A 26,653-nucleotide genomic window follows, 5' to 3' on the forward strand; every position below is an offset into this window, starting at 1 on the left:
GTAGCAACAAAACACCACTTATACCAAGACACATTGGGTGTCCTGCTTCCAATGGGGACGAATGCCTCAAGCATGCCATGCATCAGTCTGTACTCATTAACATACACACGTTGAAATCACCATTTGCGCATTATTGAGTGCCTCGCGGACTGCCACAAAATGGGGAACCGGTTCACCTACCAATGGGAGTTTGTTAACCAGGTTTCTTTTGTGCAAACAAGAATACATCGCTTTGTGGTTAACGCTGTGTCGCCGAAATTTTTCTTTATTTTTTTATTTCTTATTTATTACAATACCCACAGAGCCTTTCGGCATTACAGTGGGATGGAGTACAATACAAACATAGCCAACCAAAGGCAGGTAATTGAACAAATGTACAGCGGCAAGTAACCAAATGGACAAAAGAAAAGCAATACAGCAAAGCATTTGTAGTACGAAAAACAAACAAGCAAATACCCCTCACGGTATCACGAAGGCTACTTACATTACGAGTTCTGAAGAGAAGAAGCAAATACATCAAGGGAGATAACAGTGGCAATGTCATGAGGCAGTTTGTTCCACTCGCGAATTGTTCTGTGGAAAAACGCCATCCTGAAGTAGTTCGTTCCAATGTTATCTCCTTTACCTTGCAGGCGTGATCAAGAGGGGGTGAGACGTAATCATGATTGTGCAAGGAAAAAGTCCGTTTATTACCAGTGTTTTATGGAATATACTGCGAAAAAACATTAACCTTAAGTTTTGCCTCCGTTTCTGCAATGACTCCCATCCAAAGCTTTCCTTTGCAATGGTCACACTAAAGTGGTGGGTATAATTGGCACGAACAAATCTCACAGCTAAATTTTGAATTATTTCAATCCTTTGAATGCCCACCTGCTGCCAAAGGTCCCAAAGCAACAAAGCAACAAGCGTATTCAAGTATTGGTCTTTTTTTTTTTTTATCTGGGGTTTAACGTCCCAAAACCACGATATGATTATGAGAGACGCCGTAGTGGAGGGCTCCGGAAATTTTGACCACCTGGGGTTCTTTAACGTGCACCTAAATCTAAGTACACGGGCCTCAGACATCTTCGCCTCCATCGAAAATGCAGCCGCCGCGGCCGGGATTCGATCCCGCGACCTTCGGGTCAGCAGTCGAGCGCCATAACCACTCGACCACCGTGGCGGGGCTCAAGTATTGGTCTAACATTGACTTTATACAAGAGCTGATTCGCGGCAATAGGCAAGTTTCTTGCGTTTCTATTAGAATGTTTTTCACACAATAAAGCTGTGAAATGAAAAGTTCCACTTTCGAATAGCTTCCGTACAAAATACGTCGTTTTCAGGAAACATGCGTACACTTTCTTCGTTTATTTATGTTGTAGGACATAATCAATTAAATACAAAAAAGATATATAACGAGTATAGTGTCCATTATTTGACAACGAGAATTACAAGTGCTGTTATTCTGCCGCCTTCGCATGCATTCCCACAGCTTTCTGAGCTTCAGAATTACAAAAAGAGTAACTTCGACTTAATTGCCTCCAGCGTTGTATAGCACTTCAAGACAACGTAGCAGGGGCACAAGATTAGATGCGATTCAATAGCAATAGCTTAATTTAGTGATGACGTGTGGCATCGAATGTAGCGGTACTCAGTTCGTTCATTTTTTCTAGAATACTAAAAAACAAGGAAATTGGGCCAACTACGCACTAGTGGTGCAAATACTGCGAAAACAACGAATGTGGTGGCCTTCCCCTCCTCCTTTCCTTCCTCCTGACCCTCACATCTCTCCTCCTCGCCCTCTCTTCCCTTTCCCACCCTTGCTTACACTGTATTGTAAACGGCTGTGCAATGCTCTCTTTCATTTTCTTCCTCTTTGTGACGATCCATCTATCTTTCTTTCTTTCTCTCTCTCTCCCTGTCTCTTTTTTTTCACTCTTTCTCTCTATCGTTTTCTGGTTCTCTTGCCTATAGCAACGCGATCACATGGTTCCCACAAACGCTTGTTCTGATATAGCGTGCCTGTAGCCGAGTGGATAAGACGCTCGCCTTCGGGCCGTGAGTACCAGGGTTCGAATCCCGCTTCGCCAAGAACTTTCGGTTTATTTTTTTCGTATCCTCCTCCTCTGCACATCTATCCGCCTCTCCTCCTCCTATCTTTCCTCTAACGTGTTGCAAGGCGATGGAAGGATGACGTCTTCGCTTGGCCATGAAAGGCGCAGTTTCTACAACACCGTGGTTTCTACCAACGCTGCCGGACGTAACTCATGTTTAAACGGCTCCGCTGTTAATACCGCCCCTCATGCATCTAGTGTGAAATCCGCAGAAGGAGCGAAGCTGCGGTTCTCAAGGCTTCATATTTTGATTTTCTGTGATTTGTTTGTGGTTTTATATTGGTATCTTTTGTAATAATACACGTTGCGCTAGGCTATGGCGTCAGCCATGTTCTTTGTTCAGAACACCCTCACCTTCCTTGTCTTCCCTCAGTCCTTCTCTAACCTCTTCACAACGTCTACGTACATCTTTGATTACGTTATTAGTAACGTAGATACGCACTGAAAGCATTTGGAACAGCCCCTGCCACTTTCGCCCCAGCTGCAGTGACTTTAAGCCCTGTTTATGCTGCAGCGGGCCCTCCCCTATCCAGCTACTGCTTCCTCCGCGACCGAGGCATCAACGCCATCTATAGGTGCATTTGACTTACTTACCAGAGCATGACATGCGACGCGGCCACTCGTCTGTCGTCCGACCCAGCACCAGAACAGCTCAGCTATTAATGCAATATTAATACAATACTCTGTTAATACTTTCGTAGATGTATTCACAGCTTTATTATTGCTGACCTGATATAATATCCGCCATAAGAAACGCCGTGTGTGGGCTATACATGGCAACTACTGATCATGATATCGCCCATTCAAGCTCGATGTGATGATTCAGGGAGATCAGTTTCTTTTTGGCCGCTATTTTACCGAGCATGTTAAGCAGTTGCGCAGAGCGCGTCCTGTTAAGATTATCCTTATTTTCCGCAGCGCACATTGCACATCTACGAAATGGACCCCTTGTTCAAGAAGTACATCATCCTGTCGAAAGGTGCTGTGTGGAGAGAATCAAGAACTTGCATGTCACACTTCTTCACGGCGTCGAAGCTCAAAGCGGTACGTGGATGCAGTGATAACATTTTCTAACTGTTCTTGTCCAACATAATCGAAGTGTCCAACGTAATGAGCCTAGCGAAATGTCAGAGGTGGAACCTGGCAAAAGTTTGCAACCTGCACTCCTGTGCAAGAAAAGTAAATTATACTGAAACCACTGACCGTGATTCAGGAAGCATTTGAATAGCCTTGCGCTTCAAGAAGACTTGCCATTCCAGAAATTGTCACATCGATTCCGGGGATAACACGAAAGTGTGCCATGCCCGTTATTGCAATAAAACAATTTACTTTAGCCCATCTTTACACACGTTATGCTGATCGTATTAGCGTTTACACTGATGGGTCATGTCGAAAACAAAGTTCTACGTCAGCTTTCTATATACCTGAATACCAAGAGAGAAAAGCTTTTCGGCTCTGTCACTTTACGACGTCCACAACGGCAGAACTATTTGCTATACATTCTTCTTTACGCTACATATGTAGAAAAACAGGGCCACTTCGCTGGGTAATTTTAAGTGACTCGCAATCATCATTAGTGTGTATTAAAGACATCAACTTTGACAAAACATATAACATATTAACATATGAAATTCGGAAGACATACGCCATAGCAAAAGAGTTACATCATGATATCGTGTTCCAGTGGATCCCAAGTCACTGTGAAATCACCGGAAATGTCACAGCTGATTGTTTGGCACATGCAGCGCATCAAAATGACGATTTATCTCTATTACCTCTCGCGGCGAGTGATGCACGACGTTTCTTGAACAATCTCTGTGGTCGATTGTCCAAAGAGACTTGGTTCGCGAATGGAGCTCAAAACTCTCAATTATATGCAATCGATCCATGAATGGAATTTCAAATTCCTATTAAAATTAGCGGTTCTGTAGAAACAGTAATTCACAGATTTTGTCTAGGCACTGCCTACACTAAGAGCTTCATATATAGGATAAGAAAAACTAACTGCGCTACATGTACATGTGAAGAGGCAGAAGAATACATAGAACACCTCCTTCTACACTGCAAGCAAAAATTATGCTGTTCCCCGTAAAAAATTCTTACAAAAACTAAACAGATTGGACAGACGGCCGCTATCATTAGCAAAAGTATTGGGTCCATGGCCAACAGAAACTCTTCAAAACATCGCTGCACGCGCCCTAGTACGGTTTTTAGAAGAGTCGGATATCAAAAAGATATTGATTCACATTTTTAATTATTCTTCCATTGAGATACTTCTGGTCACATGTTTCGCGTTGCCTCTTGTGATTCAAGAGAGCTGTGTTTAAAGTGTGGGCAATGCCCAGTGACTTTTGTGTGATGTGATTGCACTCTACAAAGGACTGTGAGTTGAACTCTTCGGCAAAGTGCGAACGATTCTTGTGTGTCTTGTGTGTGAACATTGTTGTCATCACGTGGACATTATGCATGACGTGTGAACATTCCTTTTAAATGGACATTGCCGTCAGTGAGTGTACCTTTATTTATAAGCTCGTGACGCTAATTAATGCGTAAGGGAAGATGAGTAGCCGGAGCCATGTATAGGTACCAACCTCTCCTTAAATACATTTAATAAAAAAAGACGGCTATTCACTACGGTAAATTAATGTTGAGCATGAGGTTCAAATTTTCCACTGAACTAGAACGTCGGTAGTAGTAACATAGGCAGACAGCGTGTGCGCCTATGAACATATTCGTTTACATTACTAAGACACTAACTTTACAATGGCGCTGGGCAGCCGCGGTGGTGAAGTGGTCCCGATGCTCGGCTACAGGAATGTAGCGGGTTCGATCCCATCCGCGGCGGATGCATTTCGGTGGAGGCGAAGTGCTAGATGCCCGTGTACTGTGCGATGTCAGTGCGCTGTAAAGAACCCCAGGTGGTCGAACTGTCCGAAGCCATCCGCTATGGCATGCCTCATAATCATATCGTGGTTTTGGAAAGTAAAACCTCAAGTGTTATTTTTTGTTTGATGCTGGTTGCAATGTAGTGACCTCGATTATAGCGGGACTGATCCAGTAGATAATGATACTGAACTGCACTTTAGTAATAAGACCAATCTAGAAGCTATATGAGATGTCGCGCGGCTCCCGTCAAGGTCGCATGCTCGTTTCCTGGCCATAGCGGCCACATTTCATGGGCGTTGAAAAGGCAAGAACTCCCGTTTGCTCTGATTAGGGATAAGGCAAAAAAACACCAGCTGGTCCATATTATTCGAAAGTCTTTTCACTACAGCATGAATGTTATTAATATTGCGGTTTTGACGCGCGAAATACTGAAATTTCCTTTTGGTTAACTTCACCGAGCGGCATAAAGGTAACGAGCCCGCCTTGATCACTAGATCACGGCACGCGAAGAAGATAAAATGCGCGTAAGTGGTTGATTAATCGCAATAATGGAGAAAGAAGTGGCGTTTAAAGACAAGTGCCAAAAAAAGATAGTATGCACACTTGCGAGCGGAGATATGCATGTAAGCAATGTTCGTTTTTTCTCTACGTTATGTCTATGATGCCTTTGCGTCGACAATCGTGGTACACACCCTTTCCGTGCGTTTTCGATACACAGCGTTAGGGTCTGTATTATCTCTATATGTGCTTGGAAGCTGGTCTATTTTAATCACCACTTCAGTGCTATTCGTTCGTTCGTTCCCACTTTCAACTCAGAGGACCGGCGAGAGCTGGCACGTTTCAAGGGCAGAGCACAGATGAGCGGACTCGTCACGTGTGTGTCATATCGGTTAGTTGACCGAAGCGTCGCGCGTGGCAGAGGAGCTAGCTTTAAGAGAAATGCTGGACGACAGCTCCGTATCGGAGGACCTATTTAGAATAGAAAATTTGCCGCTCAAATGCTAAATGAGTAGCAGTATAGCACGCATGTTCACTCGAGCACCAGTAGATAGTATTACAAAGAAATCTAACAAGTAAATTTCGCGCTCACCTGGCAGCCATGTGGGTCTCACCGACAACTATGCAAGTATTACCTGTAGAGTACCTCAACATTCTTTCCAGAGTAATTCAATTCCACACAAAGAAGTGTACGGAAGCGTCAATGTTTTCTAGAAGTTGAGCATCCGCGTCTGCTGTGGGAGGCAGAGAATTGCTGCCGCCGGGTACCTACCGGTAAAATAGGGCAAGCGCACTTCCGGCCTGGTGCTCGGCAGAACGAAGTTCATAGTCGCTTGGGAGGGCACCCAACCTGTGGGAAATTGGCGGCATCGGACCGCCAGACCTAAAAAAAGAGAGGATGACCTTATTTTTAGGTCTGGCGGTCCCATGCCGCCAATTTCCCCCAGGGTGGGTGCCCTCCCAAGCGACGATCAACTTCGTTCTGCCGAGCACCAGGCCGGAAGTGCGGTTGTCCCAGCAAGATCTTAGAGTGCAGGTTAGCTTGAGTGAGAAAGGTCGGTTATGACAGAAGAGATGATTTAAGAGACGAAATATCCTACAGAGATTAAAATAGACTTACGGGAGCACATCAGAAAGACTTCCGTAAAATATGGCAGATTGCGTTGGCAGCCAATTGGGTAAATGGAATTTGTCATCAGAAACCTACTTCACGCCGTTGACGAAGAAGGGATGGGGAGTTTAAAAAGAAGTATGCCATTGGCAACACGATCAAAAAAATAAATAATCTCATTGTAGGGTTGGCCTGCTCGCGATCCTGTCATAATGCTTAAAGCTATGCACTTCCATGACAGGTGATGCCCTCTCTGCTGCACGCACAGCAGCAGTTCATCGATGTTCTCGGCGAGCACGCCGACAGTGGAATTGAGGCGGACATCAACAGCCTGTGCGAACGCTTCACCTTCGATGTGATTGGCAAGTCGGCGTTCGGCATCGACACAAACGTACAACGGAATCCCGAGATGCCAATGTTTAGAGCAGCCCTGGATGTCCTACCAAATCTTAATTCTGGATTATTCTACAATTTAGGTCGTAAGTAACACTCCTTTCAGTAATCATTACTGTTTAGCATAACATAATTTGTACCATATTTCCTACTCTTTGGCCGTAATGTATTCAGTGAAAGTATGGGCTCACAAAATATGCGACGTTTCGCCTGAGTTAAAAGTTTACAAGACAGCGAAAAAATTGCTGCAAATGCTTCTATCGTCAGCGGTACTGTGGAGTAGAAAGTACGCCTGCGGTTTGTTCGAGGAACGTGACCATATTAGGCGGGGGTGCGGCACTCGATGACCTGTGACCACTGAACGAGTTATTCTATTTATTAGCATAAAGCTTCAACATGGTCGTACGTAGTAAGTGTATCTCTTTCCTCTTTACGAACTACCGAGCAGGCGTATTTGTGCACTCTGCTGTATTTCGGAACACCTTTTAAACGGCTTAGCGGATAACCATTTTGTGTCCTATATATCAACAAAGAATTAATGGTCCTATAGCGCTTCTGCAGTTCATAAACATCTAATGTACGGTTCTCAAATGCTTAGCATGGCAAACTGCTTTATAGATTGGCTGTTTAGTATGCATTTAGATCACAGCGATGACCATAGGGTTTCGGTAAACTCAGATTTATGCTTTCTGATACTTTGTTTCAGAAACCTCCTTTATTTCACCAAAGTAACAATGCAAGTGGAACACAAGCAGAACGCAATATAAGAGAAGGACGATTTTTGAAAGCAGTCACTTTCACGCCCACTAATTTCTTTTTTTCGATGTCATATATAGACACGCTTTCACGAAATAGCAGAAAAGGCTATGGACGCCAACAAAAGTAGTTAGAGGCAAAAATAGTGATAAAAAGAAGCAAAAATAGGGGAGCGAATTAGATGTTGACGTCGAAGTCCTGCAGAACGCCTTCAGTAAAGGAACTAACTTGGAGGTAAATGTATGTCGCACTATCACACAATGGCTAGCAACGCGTCTGAATGCACAAGGTGGCTGTGGATTGCGCTTGCAGTGTTTACTCTCCATCTAACTGTTGGCTTGAGATAAAGTTGACCTTTCGAAACGTTCGGTTCATACAATAATAAAAATCGAGAAAGTTTTTGCCAGGGAATGTTAATTTTGCACAAAACACTGTGCGTGTTTCATTCCAGAGAATCTTTACCATTGGCCTTGGCTCTTGAAAATACCGGCGAAGTTAATTGCGGTTTTGTACACGAACCCTTTTGCTGACCTTACTAAGAGAGCCTCAGACGTCATTCGATTCCGGCGAAAGAATCCACAGGTTGGTATTGCCGTCTTATTGCACATTACGATACCATAACGTATTTTTATTTACATTTTGTGTAATAAGCAAGCAGGGGCCCAATTCACAAAAAAAATTGTTAAGTTACTTGCGAGCAATTCCAGCTTAAGGGGCGTTCAAGAATTGTGTCCCGGTTAATTGCTAATACGGCGGTCGTGTATGCTTGATACTGAACTACTGAGTTGTAGTAATGGTCCATTGGTTTTATGGACAATGCGTAATGGTCGACTTGCGATGTTGCCTACCCAACAAGTTTGCATTGCTACGTTATTAGTGCTTCTTGTAGGTCGTTAGGACTTCCGAAAAAGCGCAAGAGAAGTCCTGATTTTATTCACGCAAAGGCTTCTCGGAACTCTGGCCCAAGGAAAATTTAGAATCCTCTTACCCTTACAGTTATTTTAGATCATTAGACTCGAAGCGTCTACATATTGTGTAACGACTTCACTTGCCTTCAGCTTAAATATGAACCCAACAATGCAATCCTGCAAATTCATCTCTGCCTGAGTCGATGTTCTCTGCTAAATCTGCGATCATTGGCAAATCCTTAAATTGGCGCATGAGGCATCATTATTGCCCGTTATCGTCACTTTCACGAACGCATGCTACGTTTGCACGAGTGATGTTTGAATATTCAGGCTTTTTGCAATCATTCTAAAGCACGCATTTTTTTCGGCCGCTGAAGATGCATCACAAACGTGTCGACGACGAATCCCGCTAGAACGCGCCACAAACTTGTGCGGAAGATATTCCATGAGACGAGAATCGCGTCTATTGAGTGTTGTTATGTACTGGTCTCCGAAATACGTGTATCGACCAGTGTCTTATGTGCGGCAGAAAAGCTCACAGCAATTATGCAGACCTGCTGCATAATCAAACTCGGTTCCCAGAGCGAACTCGGCTCCCATAAGCGAACTCGGCTCCCAGAGACACATTGCCTCACTAGTACCTGCTGACGTCCTAGCGTAATCATCGGGAAACTTTATTTTTCTCCAGGCCGCGGCAAAAGTGACGTTCCACTTTTGTTAAAATATGGTCTGAAGAGACAAAAGCCGTTTTATTTCGTCGATGGTGGCAGAAGTCGTCGTCAAGCGACTAGGGAAAAATGGACGTGCACAATATATATTCAATTTCGGACACTGAACTAGCTTTTAAAAGTGGTTTTAGGTGGCTGAAGATGAACTAAGATTTCGGGCAAGCGAAAATTCTGAGGGTGTGTCAGAACCTCGGAATTTTCGTTGTTTCCCTCATCAGAGAATCTCTAAGAAGACTCGAAGACGAAAGACTAAGTGGCAGCGCATTGAAGGCTAAAAGATCATGTCAGAATTCGACGAGCTCGTTTGTTCAGCACCAGTCATTTCGTGCTTGTCGAGTCCCCTGTCGTGTTTTATACCATTTGGCCTACCGCACCATTCACTAGGGCCTGGCTCAGCATCTTCCATCCCCGTAACTTGATAGCCGTCAGTCGTGCAAGTCAAGACCTCGCCGCTGTTATATTTCTTTAATTAGGGTAACGTCACAAAAAGGAAGTGAACGCGCAGCTCGTGCGCATCAACACACACTCACTAGCAGCAACGCAAGGAGGTTTCTGCTCCAATGTGCTCACTGCGGGCTTCTTCAAGCACACACCACGATGAGTCATTTAAGGCTTTCACCACACTGCTCAATGGCTGTGAACAAAAAACAGATAATTAGTAAACTGAACGTTATGTAAGATACCTCAAATGAAATACAAGGCCGGAGCTATCAATAAAAAGCATTATTCACGGTCACAGATGTATGTAGGAAATAATCAGCAAAAACTAATTGTAATCTCTTGAAGTACTTTCGCCTAGCCACAAATCAGCGCTGCATATAGACCAGTGAATATTTTTTCAGTTGGCCGATGTCCTTTGTTATGGTTATTCCTGCGATTTTCGTGCACTCAAATAACGCTCCTGATACACATATTATCGCTCTAGGTACATCTGCCGGACATGGCTCAGATACTTCTCGACGGCCTAGCCATTGCAGAAAGCTCCGCCGAGAAAAATAATAAGGACCAGGTAGACAACACAGGTAAGCTGAAACGCATTTCATAGAGTGCAAGAAAATCCTTTCGCAATAAAGTTACCCGAGTTTGTGTAAAGCGGCATTCCTGCCATTGTAATTCGAAATTCCTTGACTCCGATTCTCACAACGTGGAAGTTGAAAAACTCAGTGTCCGTTACTCATTCGCCGTAGACTACTGTAATGCAAAATCCATCCCGTGTGGCTATTTTACGGTGAACTTCGTATCACGTGGCGCCGCACTGACGAATTGATCCACGAGGTGCACGGGTGGTCATGTGACCTTTTCGGCGCCCGTTCCTGCGTTGAGCGGCGTCGCCGTTGCCGTCGTAACCGGCAGAGCGAACGCTAAGCGCAGCGGAGGATGAAAGACGGCGATAGCAAGGAGAGCGCGAGGTTGAGGGAACGACAGTGGCGAGACGACAGGTTCCGCGGCGGCCACCCACGGTGCCACAGTAGTGCTCGCCGATGACGTTGCCACTAAGGTATGCGGCGATTGCGTCCACTGACACCATATATGGAAATAAACCGCTGCATGAACAGAGGCCTGTCTGCGGCGGCTGTCGTGGAACGCGCCCACGCGTTGCCTTTCGCGGTCTCCCGGTAAGCGAAGGAGCGGCTCTCCACTTATCGCAAAATCAAAACACATAAAAAGCTGCGCTCGCAATTCGCATTAGGCAGTATCGCGATCGCCGGTGATTTTTCTGTACTATTTAGTGTTGACGCCGGTTTTTCCCTGAGGCTCACGTTCGCATGGGACATATAAGGCTTTCGCTTTAACGTAAAAGTATAAAAGTATGCGTAGTCTCGTATTGATCCTTAAGCGCTGCAAGCACAAGATAAGCGACCAAGCATAACAGTCATACCGCTATTCCTCAATGCGACTTCCTTCTAAACTCTTGGTTCCCTTGGATGATTCTTTAGCACCGATTTGCGGATATGCGGGATGCATGACCTGGTAAAGTAGAAGTTGGGCTATACTGGCGTTGCCACGAGGTATGTGCCGCTGATTATATCTGGCTCAGCTGGTTTCGTGGGTTGCACAATTTATGTTCATATTTCAGTTAAACTCTCCTGAACAGTATATCTCACCGTTCGGCAGAGGTCGTAGAAGACCTGAATCTACATGTATATTTGTAGTACCTCTGTGCAGGGCGGTAGCCAGAAATATTTTTCGGGGGGGGGGGGGGACGGAGGGAGGGGGGCATTTGCTGAAGGCCCTCACTATTCGAGAAAAACGCGAATTTTTAACACTTATATTGCGGTCAAAACACCCAACTGCCCGAAAATTTCGGGGGTGGGGAGGAGGAGCTAGAGCCTACTCCCCCTCCCCCCTGACTACGGGCCTACCTCTGTTTGATACAACTGTGTTCCACATTATATCGACAAACTTCATCGATACCTTTCTTCCTGCCCGCATAGCCAAGTAACAGCCGCAGCTGTAATGGCTCTGCACATATCACTTATAATGCTTGGTGGTACCTGAATAAATTGAAACAGGTTCGTGTAGGAATTTGTGTTTTGATATTTGATTTTTGAAGCTGCTTCAGATAGAGGAATTTTTGTTACGTTTTAAATTTTCACGTTTACACCATGAAAAATCGAGCCTACACGAATCTTCTGCTTACTAATATCTGTCATGGCGTTTACCTCTGTTTTCAGAACTTAACAAACCCTTCTAGTGTGCGTAAGCTCGACAGAGCACAGATCTATGAAAAGCGCAGCCAAAAATTACACGAAGGCATGGAAGTGTTAGTACGGCACTCAATCGTTTGCGTATGAAATTACGTTTGCGGCAGTGCAAACCCTCGCATATTTTCTGTTCAAGAACACTGATGGCGCCAGTAGCAACAAGAAAACCATTCTGATACCTTGTTAAGCCTGAAAACTTATAAAAAATGGACTAAAAGAAGTCCTTACAGTTTACCTATGTACTGGAATTGTAGGCAAAGATTTCGGTTACAACTTGTAGATACGTTTTCTTTGAGCAATAATGATTTATGGTATTTCCGATGAGCCCTAAGATCAATAAGGGTAATTCACCAGAGCGCATGCAGTACATATCAAAATAATTCTCAATAAAAACACTCAAGAAACGTTACTATCACACGGAATGCTGTCATCTGTGTGATCATCAATGTATTTTTTTCGAGTGCTTTAATTGGTAAACATACAACAGATCGAAGACCGAGCAGGAGGGCATATAACAAAACATAATTAGAGATCAAATGAAAAAAAAAAACATGTCAATAACTACAAAAGACAATAAAAAAAAGAACAAGAAAGAAAAAAAAGTGATTGCACACCTTGAAACAGAATGTTTCGGAAAAATCATGGCAACGTCATACACAAAACGTTCATCAATATATTCGTTATTATACGATGATGCAATATATATTGCTATATGATTATATATTATATAATTATTCAATGATTTATAATAACATCTCTGTGAATACATTACCATCATCAATTTCCAAATTTTTATGCAGTAAAATGCTCAAATGTTAAACAGTGCGAGGAAAAAATGGGCGTTGGAAGAGTACAGTGCGTGCAAAATAATGTGTTATTGTGTAGACAGTCGCGATAAATGGGGGATCAAGTATATATTAAGACTGCCCGCAAAGTGATTATAACGTACCAAAATTCAAAATTGAACTCTTGGCATGGCTTTTCTGTTATTTATTGTAAAAATTCGGCAGATCCCACGCACTGTGGGAATCGATGTAATGCGAAGCAGCCAGCAAAGAGCTGCATACATCGCCTTGTTTGTCTTTGAGCCAGATGAAATCATTCATGCCATGGCATCTAGTCCACCATATATCGCATGTTTGCCATGCACGCATGCATGCACAATCTAGTGTACACCATGCCAATGAAACGCATATTCTGGTATATACAATGCATGACCTGTCGTTTATGTTCATCACGCACTCGTGTCATGCCATACCAATTTTGGTATATATCACGTTAACAAAACGGCCGGAAGCGCACCATGACAGTGGCATGTAAATCATACCGTACATGACATGCATAACATGATTCGCATGTCAAGACCTCATTTATGTTCGTCATACAGTCACATCGCGCAATACCAATTTTGGTGTATATCAAAGGAGCGAAATGGCCGCGAGTGCACCATGAGTAGAGCATGTGAATCATGCCATACATGACATGAATATTATGGTTTTTCATGTTACCACCTGTTACTAATGTTCATCATACTGTCTCATTGCGCAATACCAGTTTTGGTGTATATCAAGCTATCGAAACGGCCGCGAATGCACCATGAGCGTGGCATGTAAGTCATGACATACATGGCATGCATGTCATAGTTTTCATGTTACCACTTGTTATTCATGTTCTTCATACAGTCACATCGCGCAATACCAATTTTGGTGCATATCAATCTAGCGAAACGGCCACGAATGCGCCATGAGCATGGCATGTAAATCATCTCGTACATTTCATGCATGTCATGATTATCATGTTACCACCTTTCATTTACGTTTGTCATACAGTGGCGTCGCGCAATACCAATTTTGGTGTATACCAAGTTAACGAAACGGCCGGGAATGCACAATGAGCGCGGCATGTAAATCATGACATACATAACCTGCATGTCATGATTTCCATGTTACCACCTCTCATTTACGTTCGTCATGCAGTCGCGTCGCGCAATACCAATTTTGGTGTGTGTCAAGCAAGCGAAACGGCACGAGTGCGTCATGAGCATGACATGTGAATCATGTCGTGCATGTCATGAATGTCATGATTTTCATGTTACCATGTCTCATTTACCTTCGTCATACAGTCGCTTCGCGCAATACCAATTTTGGTGTACATGTCGTGCATGTCATGAATGTCATGATTTTCATGTTACCATGTCTCATTTACCTTCGTCATACAGTCGCTTCGCGCAATACCAATTTTGGTGTACATGAGCTAGCGAAGCGGCCGCGAATGCATCATGAGCGTGGTAATTAAATCATGACATACATGACATGCATGTCATGGTTTTCATCTAACCAACTGTCATTCATGTTCTTCGTGCAGTGACATCGCGCAATACCAATTTTGGTGTATATCAATCTACTGAAACTGCCGCTAGCGCATCGTGAGCGTGGCATTTAAATAAGGTCGTACATGACTTGCATGTCATGATTTTCATGATACCACGTTTCACTTACGTTCGTCATACTGTCGTGTCGCGTAACACCAATTTTGGTGTATATCACGCAAGCGAAACGGACGCGAATGCACCATGAGCGTCGCATGTAAATCATGACATAAATGTCATGGTTTTCATGCTACCACCTGTTATTCATGTTCTTCATCAAGTCACATCGCACAGTACCAATTTTGGTGTACATCAATCTAGCGAAACGGCCGCGAGTGTGCCATGAGCGTGGCATGTAAATCATGTCATACATGACATGCATATCATGATTTTCATGTTATCACGTGTCAGTTATGTTCGTCCTACAGAAATGTCTCGTCATACCAGTTTTCGTATGTATCCCTTCATTTAAACGGCCGCGAGTGCCCCGAGACCATGTCATGTAAATCATGCTGCACATGACATGCGCGTCATGATTTGCATGTTAGGATCTGTCATTATGTTCGTCATGAACTCTTGTCACGCCGTACCAATTTTGGTATATATGAAATTAACGGAACGGCCGCAAGAGCCCAAAGGCCGTGGAATGTAAATCATGCTGTTCATGACATGCGTGTCATGATTTTCATGATATGACCTGTCGTTTATGTTCGTGATAAGGCCATGTTATGACACACCAATTTTGGTACACATCCGATTAACGGAACCGCCAGGGAGCCCAAAGGCCGTGGAATGTAAATCATGCTGTTCATGACATGCGTGTCATGATTTTCATGATATGACCTGTTATTTATGTTCGTAATAAGGCCATGTTATGACACACCAATTTTGGTATACATCCGATTAACGAAACGGCCAGGAGAGCACAAAGTCGTAGGCGGCTAGATAGATAGATAGATAGATAGATAGATAGATAGATAGATAGATAGATAGATAGATAGATAGATAGATAGATAGATAGATAGATAGATAGATAGATAGATAGATACGCTCAAAGTCGCAGAAGTTCGCTAAGAAATGCTTCGCATTTAAAAATATTGGGCTTAGACATCAGCTGAGTAGATGAATGATCGTGGCGATAGGAGCTAAGACGATGCTAAGCGCCACATTTTGCATCATTCTGGAATTTTACATGTTTTTATTCAAGTACGGTGGTCAATCCAGGCTCACATAATCTCCGATAGGTTATCACGGGTGGGTTATACGCTGCGTTTTTTAAACGGATTGCCACGCATTCTAAAGCGATGGTGCTTGCTGAATTAAAATACATGTTCAGAGACCGTTCAACTGACACTTCGTCATTCGAGAGACATCGTTCAACCCCTAGACGCTGCAGGGCTTGGCACAGGAAGACACATGGAGGTTGTTAGGAATAGGAAAGTGCTCTTCTGTGAGTCTTCGTGGAAGTCCATCAGGGCGAGGACAACCGCTATGAGGTCGTTTAATGAACATGTCACAGTTCCGCTGAACCTACCGCGTTATGATGCGAAAACACGAGCTGATGCGTATTCGGTATTGATTTCTGTCTTACCAACGTTGCTTGTTGGGCGAGTTGGAACGAGTCAGTCATAATGCAGTTCAGCGCAAAAAACAGGCAACAGACAAGCTTATGGAAAGCATCAAGACGTGTCCTCGTCCTGTCGCTTGTCTCTTGCCTGCTTTTGCGCTGAACTGCATTACGACTTCTGTCTTACGACACAAGCATTAGACCTTAAAGACGGAGAAAGCTAATTATGTTTTTCGCTTGTTGTCGGAGCCACAAAGTGCGTGTTTTAGCGGGTTGACCTCGAATAGCCATGAAACATGGAAATATTGCGAATAATCATTTCGCCATTGTGTTCAACGGTGCGTTGTTTGATTTGAATCTTTTCTCTTTTTTTAATTTTTCCCAGCCCCGCTGCCTCCGGAGACGCTCAATCAACTGTCTTCAAATTGCATGACAGTCTTTCTAGGAGGGTACGCTCTGTATATTATCACAATATAAACTTTGCACAAAAATCTTTATTTATTTTGTCTGTCATATGCAGGTACGACACCACAAGACTAGCATTCACGTACTGGTTTTATCTTATGGGAAAGCATCAAGACGTGCAAGAGAAAATGCGAGAAGAGGTGATTAGCGCTTTCGAAAAGGAGGTGAGAATCCTGCTGGCTTGTCATAACTACGACATCATCTGTTAGGACTTATACACGATTGAGGACCGCAGGACTAAACGACTAAATTTACTGTACATAACTGCGTTACATTCACTAAGCTTCATTATTCGATGCATGTACTGCGATGGTAAATCCAAAACTATATGACGTTGAGAAAATTGCGCCCTTTCCTTTACTGAATGCAGGCAAAATCTGAAAAGAGATGTAGCTGGCTCTACTGTGAAGTCATCGCATTTTTAATTAATTTACTATTGATCAGAATACTCTGGATGGCGAGGCGGGATTACTTCAAGAGTTGGAATAAAATACACATATACACACGTGTGGAACACATACTGCTTACACAAACACAATTTCAAGGCCAAATAGAGCAAAAAGACGGAACACAAGAAATAACGTACAGTGCTAGGCCATTTCGTGCTGTTTTGTCTTGCGAAGTGCAACCCAACTTGGCCATGCATCCGCTTTAGCGAAGCAGGATGGCAGACACAAAAACAAAAGGTTGCTCAAGAGTAAATTATCGTAGAATTTGTACCAACCAGTGCATATGTTCGCATATGTTCAAAGCTCATTTCCATCAATTACTTCTACTTATCGTTTCTATTTCTTCCTCAATTTTTCTCAGTGCAACGGCGATCAGCCATCCGAGGTGGTTAAATGGCAGTGAATATTAAGTTTTAATTTGTAACTTTCTTTATTCTCAATTTTCACCTCCGGCTGAGCTCAAGTATAACCCCCGAGATTGCGCGTCGGCAAACCTCCCGGCACGACATCTGGGAGTCCATGGCTCGAGGGCGTGGGTTCAATTTTCGGCCACGTGGTGCCGCATTTCGATGGGGGCGAAATGCAATAACACTCGTGCAATCGACTTTCGTGCGCGGAGCAGCCTTTGATAATTCGTTCAACTTATATTTGAGGGCACTAAAAGCGCCGCGCGTTAGGCGACAGTCACGGCGTACTTTTTAAAATTCACGCGCTTTAAGGAATGGCTGAAAAAAAAAAACTTAGCAGAGAAGTTATCTTAGCATAGATCTAAAAATTCGATATTTCTGAACAAGCGCTACAACTTTCCTATGGAAGATTTTCCCTAGAGTTAATATCTAAAAAGGTAATTAGCAATTAGTTAATTGTCAAGCGTGGCTGATTGGAAAAAAATATTTTGAGGTGCTCTATATGGACCAGAACAATACTGCGATAATTGGAACGCATAGCGCCTATGTCAAATTTTTTAATACTTGGTGCTTTTTAGCTGAAACACCCTGTATATTGGATTGTGTTACAGTCAGTGTTAACCTCCAGAACACATTTAAGACTGTAAGGGTCTATATTAGGGACTTTTAGCTTGTACGTATACTTCTTTACGTTACCGTGTTACCGGATACCCGATTTAATCTGCGCATGCGAGAACCTTTACGGAGCGTAAACTATTCGCGGGATAGGCTTTCAGTTTACCGCCCTATCTCGCAAATCCACCTTCGTTCGTTGCTACTCGCGACATCCGCTTTGCGGAGACTCCAGCCGCCGAGTCAAAATAAGCCGAAGCGCGAGGGCCACTTGCGATCCCCTTGTTTCAGTTGGATTACCGCAGCTAGAGCGACCTAGAATACCGAATGTGTAAACGCGAGAGGCATAAGGCCCCTGACAGGCTGGATAGGTGGCGCCATCTCTTGGGGCCAAGGTGAACAAGGCAAGCACAAAATTGGTATTGTATAAAAATCGGGCTTTCTACTTCCAGCATAAATGCCTTGCAGCGGCATAATTGCGAATGAGTTGCCTTTTTAATCATTTTTATCCCTCGAGAACACTAAGCGAAAACAAACGTGTCCAGGAATTTTCGAACAGGCAGCGCACAAAAGGGCAACGAACACGTACACAAAAAAGACGCAAAACACAAGCGCTGTTTGTGTCGCAAACACAGCGCTTGTGTTTGCGTCTTTTTTGTGTACGTGTTCGTTGCCCCTTTGTGCGCTGCCTATTCGAAAATCATGGCTCACCAACTAACTCATCAGTACATTTTAAGCGTGTCCATGAACGTGGCGGCGTGAAGCGTCACAAGATGTCGACACCGTCGCCGGTAACCCGGCATTGCTACACCCCTTTGCGTATACCGGGATGTTGCACACGCTAAAAACCTCTGTTATGATTTTGCCGCAGCGGTAATTGAATATTATCTAAACTAAATGTAGTTTAAATACAGTTATCTTCACCATTTATCGGTCTGCGCACGCGGAAATGTATACGTTTACGTATGGCGAGCTAAAACTTTTCTAAAACTTGCGTTCCGGTAAAACGGTAAACGCAATCCGGTATTCCGGTAACACGGTAACGTTAAAAAGTATACGTACAAGATAAAAGATCAATATTAACCGCGTTGGAAACGTCCGAAATTATTTGAGGGCCCACCTATTATTTGCCCACCTTAAGTTTGCCCAAGACAAACCTAATCACGTGTTACCTTTTTTTTTCTCTTTTCAGGGAGATGTTTTATCTTACCAAACACTTTTGACCCTCCCATACACAAACCAAGTCATTTCTGAGACACTGAGGATATATCCACCAATAATAACGTGAGTACCGCACTTTTCTTTTCTCCTATCTTTCATGAGTCGAACTTTATAGGTATGAGCGTTGCAGCACGAAGCGCGAGGTTGGCAGCAACTTCTTTGCATTAAATAAACAGCCGCGTAAAGTAAACGTCACTCGTTTTATCATGCCTAAAGTTTCTGGTGCGTCGTAGCCTGTCCAGCTTATGGTGTGAAACCTTTCCTAACGATTCTAGTATTCAAAAATCACAGGGTCCCTTATGTATCCGCCTAAGACGACTCAATGGCAAAATCCATGTTCTTCCTATTACCTTCTTATTATTTTTTAGTCGATTGTATTGACCCCCCCTCCCTAAGCTTGTGCGGATCACGTGGCATTGCACTTCTTCCGGGATCGGCGTACCATCAACTAATCGAAAATGTCGTGTGATGACGTCAATGGATGTCATGCTATGTGACGTCATATTGACGCCACGACAACGTTATATATACTAGTAATACTTGACGTAAGGAGGACGCAGACGGTGACGTCATGCTTGATCAGGTGACACTTTGGATCGTTAGCGTTAACGCCGCTGAAATCACGTTTTGCGTTTGATGAGACATCTGAGGCTTTCGCCGTATTAAAGGGGTACTGACACAAAATTTCGCGGCCGAGATAGCCTGCTGGATCGATTTCCGTGTACGTGCGTGTACCATCTGCGAAATATCGACAGCGAATAAAGCTTGGAAGGTATTTTATATGAATATTGAAGTTCGCGTGCGCGATCCAGCATTACAGGGCGCACCTATTGCATTGACACCCTCGGAGGTGACCCGAGGTGACCCCCCTACTTCCCCTACGTAACCGTTGTAGCCGGTACAACAAGTTGTGATGACGTCGTAGCCGCCATTTTTGTTTTGACGCGCTCGCCGCTGCGCTGTTGGTGTCTCAAGGAAATCGTCGCCAACAGATGATGATGAGGAGGACGACGATAACGAGGACGATGATGGCGACGACATCGCGCAGCACGTGCGGCAAGCGTGCGAATGCGAGGAGACGACGCGAACAGCGCGGAAGTGCGTCACACTTCTGTGTGCTGACGTGATCGAGCGCTGCAGCCGCTAGGTGGTGAAAGTTGCACCCGGAGGCTTGTCGTTTTTGAAACCGAAACTGACACTGGTCGGTAATGAGGAGCCTGTAATTAATTATCTGTCGCGTGCTGCAGCAATCGATGTGCCGTGTTATGACTAACAGGCTCCCAGCAACACATTGCATCAAAAAAATGCGAGGCCAAAATTTTTGTGTCAGTACCCCTTTAACCCTTTCAGACGCCACCTATGAAGAACTGTCTGTAAATGCCTCAAATTGACACAACATTATTTCAAGGCACTCAATATTCTATTGCAACAAAAATAAGTTCATAATAGAATGATTTGTGTGTTTTATAGCAATTAATCCAAATTAAGTTCTCATTAAATATCTATTTATCCTGAAGCCATTCATGCTGTGTTTTTGCATATATAGAATCAAATCTCGGGCTGGAAATATAGTGCGAATTCGTTTTTGGTTTTGTTCATTTTGAGAAAAGAAAAATTAGACTTTTGGCATGGCTCGAGGGAAGCGCCACGTCGAACGAATCGTCGACCATGGTAGTGCCTTCAGAAAAGTGATCATGTGCAATAGTACACCGCGAAATGAAGTTTAAAGACAGATTTATTAGGCAGGAGGTTCAATTTATCCAAACCTCAGTGTATCTTGCTTTTCCTTAGCTCCTAGTTGACACAACTAGCAAAAGCAAGTGATGTACACAATTGTGTACATAGCGTCTGAAAGGTTTAAAGTGAACTCGTGCGATGATATTTAAGAAACTTGATGCTCTTGGGCCATTAAATGCAGTTAAGTGACCCTAGATTGAGAGGCAAGCATTGTTGTCATTTTTTTAACATTTTTACTTTATTACAGCTATGTGTTCACAGTAAATGCAAGGAGAGAGCTCTTTAGAGCCCATTCCACGGTCTTTCTTTGTTATATATCTCAGCTACACTCCACTTCACTGGGCACAAGAAGCACACTTCGAAGGGCGCCGCGAAAGCAGGTACAATGACGAAATCCATCGATTCTCGTATCCGTGGCACGATTATATTAGGACATGCTGATAAGGATAACACGTCAGAATCTTTGTGAAAAATACCGTAAGTGAGAACCACATGGTGAAATTGTGGATACAGTGTAAGGAAAAGAAAATTTGGCACGACTCATGCAATAATCTATGATATAGTCTACGTTAGCAACAGGGCCGATGTATCGTCGCCGCCTTAGTTTTAGTGGAACAGCGACTGGCTTGTGTAGCAGCACGTCAAGATTGTGTATTGTCGCAACATTATACTGCCGCCTTCGGCGGGATTAGCGTGCTCCTTTTCCTGCTGGCTCCCTCCGATAAATTTGTGCTTCCTAATGAGGAAAATACGATTATTTTAACAGCACTCTAACAAAGTGGCGCTTGTATCTCTGTCGTGAACAGTGTCTGAAGACAGTAAAATCAGCTTGTTATGCGCCATGCCGAGGAAATACTTGTGCAAATCGGGTACTCTGCAGCGCGTGGCGGGCCGTAATGTCATTTATTTGTACTTTCATTCCTGAGATTTTTAATATGCAGCACACATTACAGTTCAGTTAAACCTCAAGTTACAGTACAACAAACGTTAACCATTGTACGTTAAATGCAGTGCAGTGTTTTCGGACAACCCGCCCACATCTGAGCTCTATGAACACGTCTAAATATGCAGACTTCACATTTTTTAATGAAAAGCTTCTTTTTAACGCTGGCGTCGTCAATAACATGTAGATTCCTTGCGACGAGCCCGACATACGTGACAAGACAAATTTAGTCGAGACCAGGTGCTAATAAGGAGTCCAAGTCATTCAAAGCTACACCTGACCAAGCTTCTAGAATTTGTTAAACTACAAGAGGCTGTATAACTACGGATTGAATCATGATTATGAGGTGGTACTTCTTTCTTATAACCATCTTTCATTGTTACAGTGAAACGTCTACCTCGCTTCTACCTTTCAACGCGAACACCCTCCCCCCGTCTTCGTTTTTTGTGACAGACTATTCCTTTGAACTCACACGCCGGCCCTTCCTTCTCTCTCGAACCCCCGTTTTCGCAACTGCCCTCTCCTCCTTTGTTTGGGTTGGAGGAGGCGTAGGAAGCATATATACACGCGTGCTAAGGAAAACAATTGCAGCCTTGAAGAAGACAAGTTCCCTTGTCGAAACGTCGGTTCCAGCGACACCCCGTGTTGACAAATTTTTCATCCATACACATTGAGCAATATCTAACATAAGACCGACAATTATAACTATGCGAGCGTGGATTTTAGCGGCACTAGACGCTCCACTTCGTACAAAGTTTCCGAATTTGGAATGCTGGTCTCGCCAACTGATAATGACGCTGTTTTGGTCGACATACTTGTTACTACGTTTATTTGCCCACAATCGCACTGGGCAAAGAAACCAGATAAGTGCAGTTTTGCTAGCGCAGGCTATGATATCTTCGTGCAACGTAATAAGAAAACGCTTGTGGAGGGCCCATGGTGACCTACACATGTTTTTTTTACAGACAACTTTTTTTTTCGTGTTTTCGTTTTCGCTTCAACGATGCAATCGTTTCTGAAGTTACATTTGATCCTGATTTGGTTCTGAAAACCAGACTGCTGTTCACGTCTTGCCACACGAGTTTACATCGTGCAGTTTTACATCCACAGGTTTACGTCGCGGTGCCCTGACAAAGATTATCGCTACGGGAAATACCTGATTAAGAAGGGAACATCTGTCATGGTGCCCACATACCAATTGCATCATGATCCGAAATATTGGGACTATCCTGAGAAGTTTGTACCCGAAAGGTAAGCCTCAAGGTTATTGTCAAATTCCGGATGCCCGAGTAAATTATATCACGGGTAATCTTATTCGCTGCCAGACTTTTTATGTGACGATGTTTCAATTGTCAAATTCGTACCACTGTGACCAGCAACGTATCCTCCGGATGAGATAGCATGATCCGAAATTTGTAGGCCCTTGTGGAGTCATGTCTGAAACATATATCAAGAATCTAACCATTAGCGCCCTGTGCTACTAAATTTCATATACGCCAGGCGCTGAAACTTATACGGGTTGGTAAAATCTATGGAGGCCTTGACACTCATTTGTGTATTTTGTTTTGCGGACAAACTAAAGTTTCTTAATATTGCTGTGAGAACAGTGCATCAGCTTGGCAATACGGCGTTGAACATCGCGTTGGTAGGGCCAAAGAAATTTAATATAGGCCAAGTACGAGCCACCTTACGCACCAACGTTACTTGATTAGGCTACGTTGTTTGGCACGACGCGCAGCTCACCATATACCGATAGGCCTCGTCACAGTGCACCCTGTATATGTTGCGGAAAGTGTTTCCGTACGGTAATGTTCAGGCATGTACATTCTTTAGCCGGTACGGTATTACCGCACTTTCCGTGCGGGAAACCGGCATTGCTAGCTAAAACACTCTAATAAAAGACGCAGGGTAATCGTTCGGCGCGAGTGTTTCGCGACTGCCAACTGGTAATCATGTGCAGCCCACAACGCAACACCACTTACCACTCATAGCACGAAACTGAAATTCACACGCCCAGCCAACGAAGCGCTGGCCAAACACACGCGGTTGTTGCCTTGCGGATAGCAGACGCTCTAGTAGCCCCTCGGTTCCGTCACTTCCGCTATGTCAAAAATGACGTCACGCACACAATGTTGCCAAGATTTCTGGGAAGCGAGGTGGGGACAGTCGGGGCAATCAATAAAATTCACTTGTAATGAATCTTCATAGCTCTCCAGCTTGTAATTTGGGAAAAATAACGGGAATGTAAAAACGAACGTACCCAGCGAATTTTATCGAGATCCATTGACCTCGAAAAATTGCCGGAGTTGGCCTTCAAGGACGAAATTGTGACTCTTTCATATTCATGTGTGCTAATGGTTGGCGACAGTAAGAGCACGTAACTTTGACCCGTTGATATGAGGTGCTGCAAATCAGCCATTTTGAGGGTAATGAATACGTCGTACATTTATCGAGTTAGCAGTGCGTTTACTCATCTACGAAGAAATCGAATGAATGTGTCACAGTATAATACGCGTGTATTAATGAATGCCCTGTTCGATCATCATGGGCCCGGCCGCCGGTTTTCGTGCAGCCACGTAGAATGAGCAAAGTATCCCGAGCGTTTCTTACACTATGGCAAGACGGCTCGAAAGCGAAAACCTTAAGGCCGGAGTACATGGAACACATTATCCCGACGAATTTCGCGCGTAAAGTAAACGCGCAGCTGCGCGACGCGGGATCTTGTCTATGTTGCGACAGAGGCGCTGTCAGCCACCGTGCGTTAGCCGTTCGTTGTCGGACGAAGTTCGTCACTCGGACACCGATAGAATGCCGCATATATTCCACCCTTTTAGTGACGAAGTATGAAGGACATAAACGGCACATCAGGATGGGATGAGCCATTTGACTCGTCAAGCCTGATTTCGTATTCGTCGAGCCTCCTCTAGTGTTGCATACTCCTCAGGCCTAACAAAGAATCCACTCAATGTCTCCCATACCGCGCATTTTTTGCGTTGCACCATTGCCTCCAGCAGGCTGGGTCACGGGAACGCCACTTTTTTATACTCTCCAAGCAACCGACGCGGCTCCGTGGCTGCTTTCCATGAGGTCTTCTGCGCCAGGAGTTCGCTTTTTTTTATTGCCTCGAGTTCCCACATGCGCAGAGAAGGGAACGCGCAGCTCATGTGCCGAAGTGATCATGTGATGTCACGTTACGTGCCGTCATAGAGACGTTAGAAATTTTGGTGACCCGTAACGTCATGACGACGCTATAGGTGATGTCATCACACGACGATGACTTTTTGCTTCACTCGTATTGACTTCCACAGTCAATATGACCGATATTCGATATTCGATTGTTTAACAACAGAAACCCAAAGCTAAAAACGCGGATATTAGGCCTTATCCTAGTGCCTTCTAGTACACTGAAAAGAATTGAGAGGCGCTGGAAACGCTAATTTTTTTTATTAGTCGTCTCCAGCGCCACGACGAACGCAGTGCACTCTACTATATATACGTGTGCATAATAATGAGTAATCATCGCTCGCGGTATGCTGGCACATCTATATGTATATCAGGAACGGGAGTATAACTGCATTTTACTCTCTCATGTCAGAAGAGTATACGGGCATTCCACTCTGTGAAAGAAAGATGAAGTGTAAGCACATTTCACTCTCTCCTTTAGCACAGAGCGAACGTGCATTTCACTCTATGTCATGCTTTGCGAGAGCAAAACAAAAATCTGAAGAGTAACTCGGCTTTTTTACTCTTGCGATACCCCTACCAGCTATAGAGTGTACGCTGAAGGAAGGAACACAGGTACTCATAGAAAAGACGCTCATTGAGCGTCATTCCGGAAGGAGCGCTTGCCTGAGCGAGGCTTATGTACGGGTGTTATTCTCGTCGTCATTTGCAGGTTCAGTCCCGAGAACAAAGATCGCATCAACCCGACTGTTTATCAGCCCTTTGGTCTGGGACACCGCATATGCATCGGCCAGCGTCTGGCCCAAGTAGAACTTGCTTCAGCTACTACAGAAGTCCTTCGTCATTACCGCATCATGCTGGGCGCCTCTCAGAAGGTATTGTTTTTGTTTTTTTTGCTATCCTTGGTTGCTCATTATTTTGTTACCCTTGCAACGAGCGAGAGTTTTGTGCGATACTCCGCTAAAACAACTGTTTACAATCACACGAATAAGTGTACTGCACATATACATTTAAATGCCTACATGCACAGATATACGGTATGTATTTAAAGTGCGCCGAAGATTCATAGAAATAGGAATTACGTTAAAACAAAAAAAAAGATCACCATGAGAAATCAGCCGCGTGCAGCGAACGCACATAAATCATGCAATCAAGGCCGCTGGTACCTACTGATCTAAGCATCACATGTCAGGTTAACAATAGTTACTTTAGGACACATTCAAACTAGCCAAGGTGGCATAGCGATTACGGTGTTCGGCTGCTGACCCGAAGGTAACGGGTTCCATCCCGGCCGCGGAGGTCGCATTTCGATGGAGGCGAAATGCTGGAGTCCGGTGTACTGTGCGATGTCATTGCACTTTAAAGAACACCAGATGGTCAAAATTTTTGAAACCCTCCACTACGGCGTGCCTCATAATCATATCGTGGTTTTGGCAAGTAAAACCCCAGATATTAATATTGAACTAGCGAATCGCAGACGCTGAGTTTTTGAAGTGTGCCCGCTTGGAATGAATTGTTAAGGCGGCATGCATTTTCAGATTTGCACTTCCTGTAAAAATACACTTTTCTAGTAAATATTTTCGTAATAGAATGTCGCATTGTGCATTAAATATAAAAAAATTC

The 26,653-nt window shown here is 44.0% G+C and overlaps 1 protein-coding gene across 2 annotated transcripts in view; it reads left to right on the forward strand.

The window, feature by feature from the left end:
* The window catches only part of LOC119399421 (cytochrome P450 3A6), a 48,815-nt gene that overhangs the window by 16,614 nt on the left and 5,548 nt on the right, over positions 1 to 26,653 (forward strand). Inside the window, exons 5-13 of one of the 2 annotated variants that reach the window (XM_037666226.2) lie at positions 3,012 to 3,137; positions 6,830 to 7,067; positions 8,189 to 8,319; positions 10,299 to 10,395; positions 16,399 to 16,462; positions 16,534 to 16,642; positions 19,139 to 19,230; positions 22,958 to 23,098; positions 25,743 to 25,905. In XM_037666226.2, the coding sequence (XP_037522154.1) occupies positions 3,012 to 3,137; positions 6,830 to 7,067; positions 8,189 to 8,319; positions 10,299 to 10,395; positions 16,399 to 16,462; positions 16,534 to 16,642; positions 19,139 to 19,230; positions 22,958 to 23,098; positions 25,743 to 25,905 (1,161 nt within the window). The remainder of the gene's footprint in view (positions 1 to 3,011; positions 3,138 to 6,829; positions 7,068 to 8,188; positions 8,320 to 10,298; positions 10,396 to 16,398; positions 16,463 to 16,533; positions 16,643 to 19,138; positions 19,231 to 22,957; positions 23,099 to 25,742; positions 25,906 to 26,653) is intronic. The other variant, XM_037666227.2, reaches the window with a different exon arrangement.

The sequence above is a fragment of the Rhipicephalus sanguineus genome, chromosome 7 (assembly GCF_013339695.2).
Source record: "Rhipicephalus sanguineus isolate Rsan-2018 chromosome 7, BIME_Rsan_1.4, whole genome shotgun sequence".
Lineage (NCBI taxonomy): Eukaryota > Metazoa > Arthropoda > Arachnida > Ixodida > Ixodidae > Rhipicephalus > Rhipicephalus sanguineus.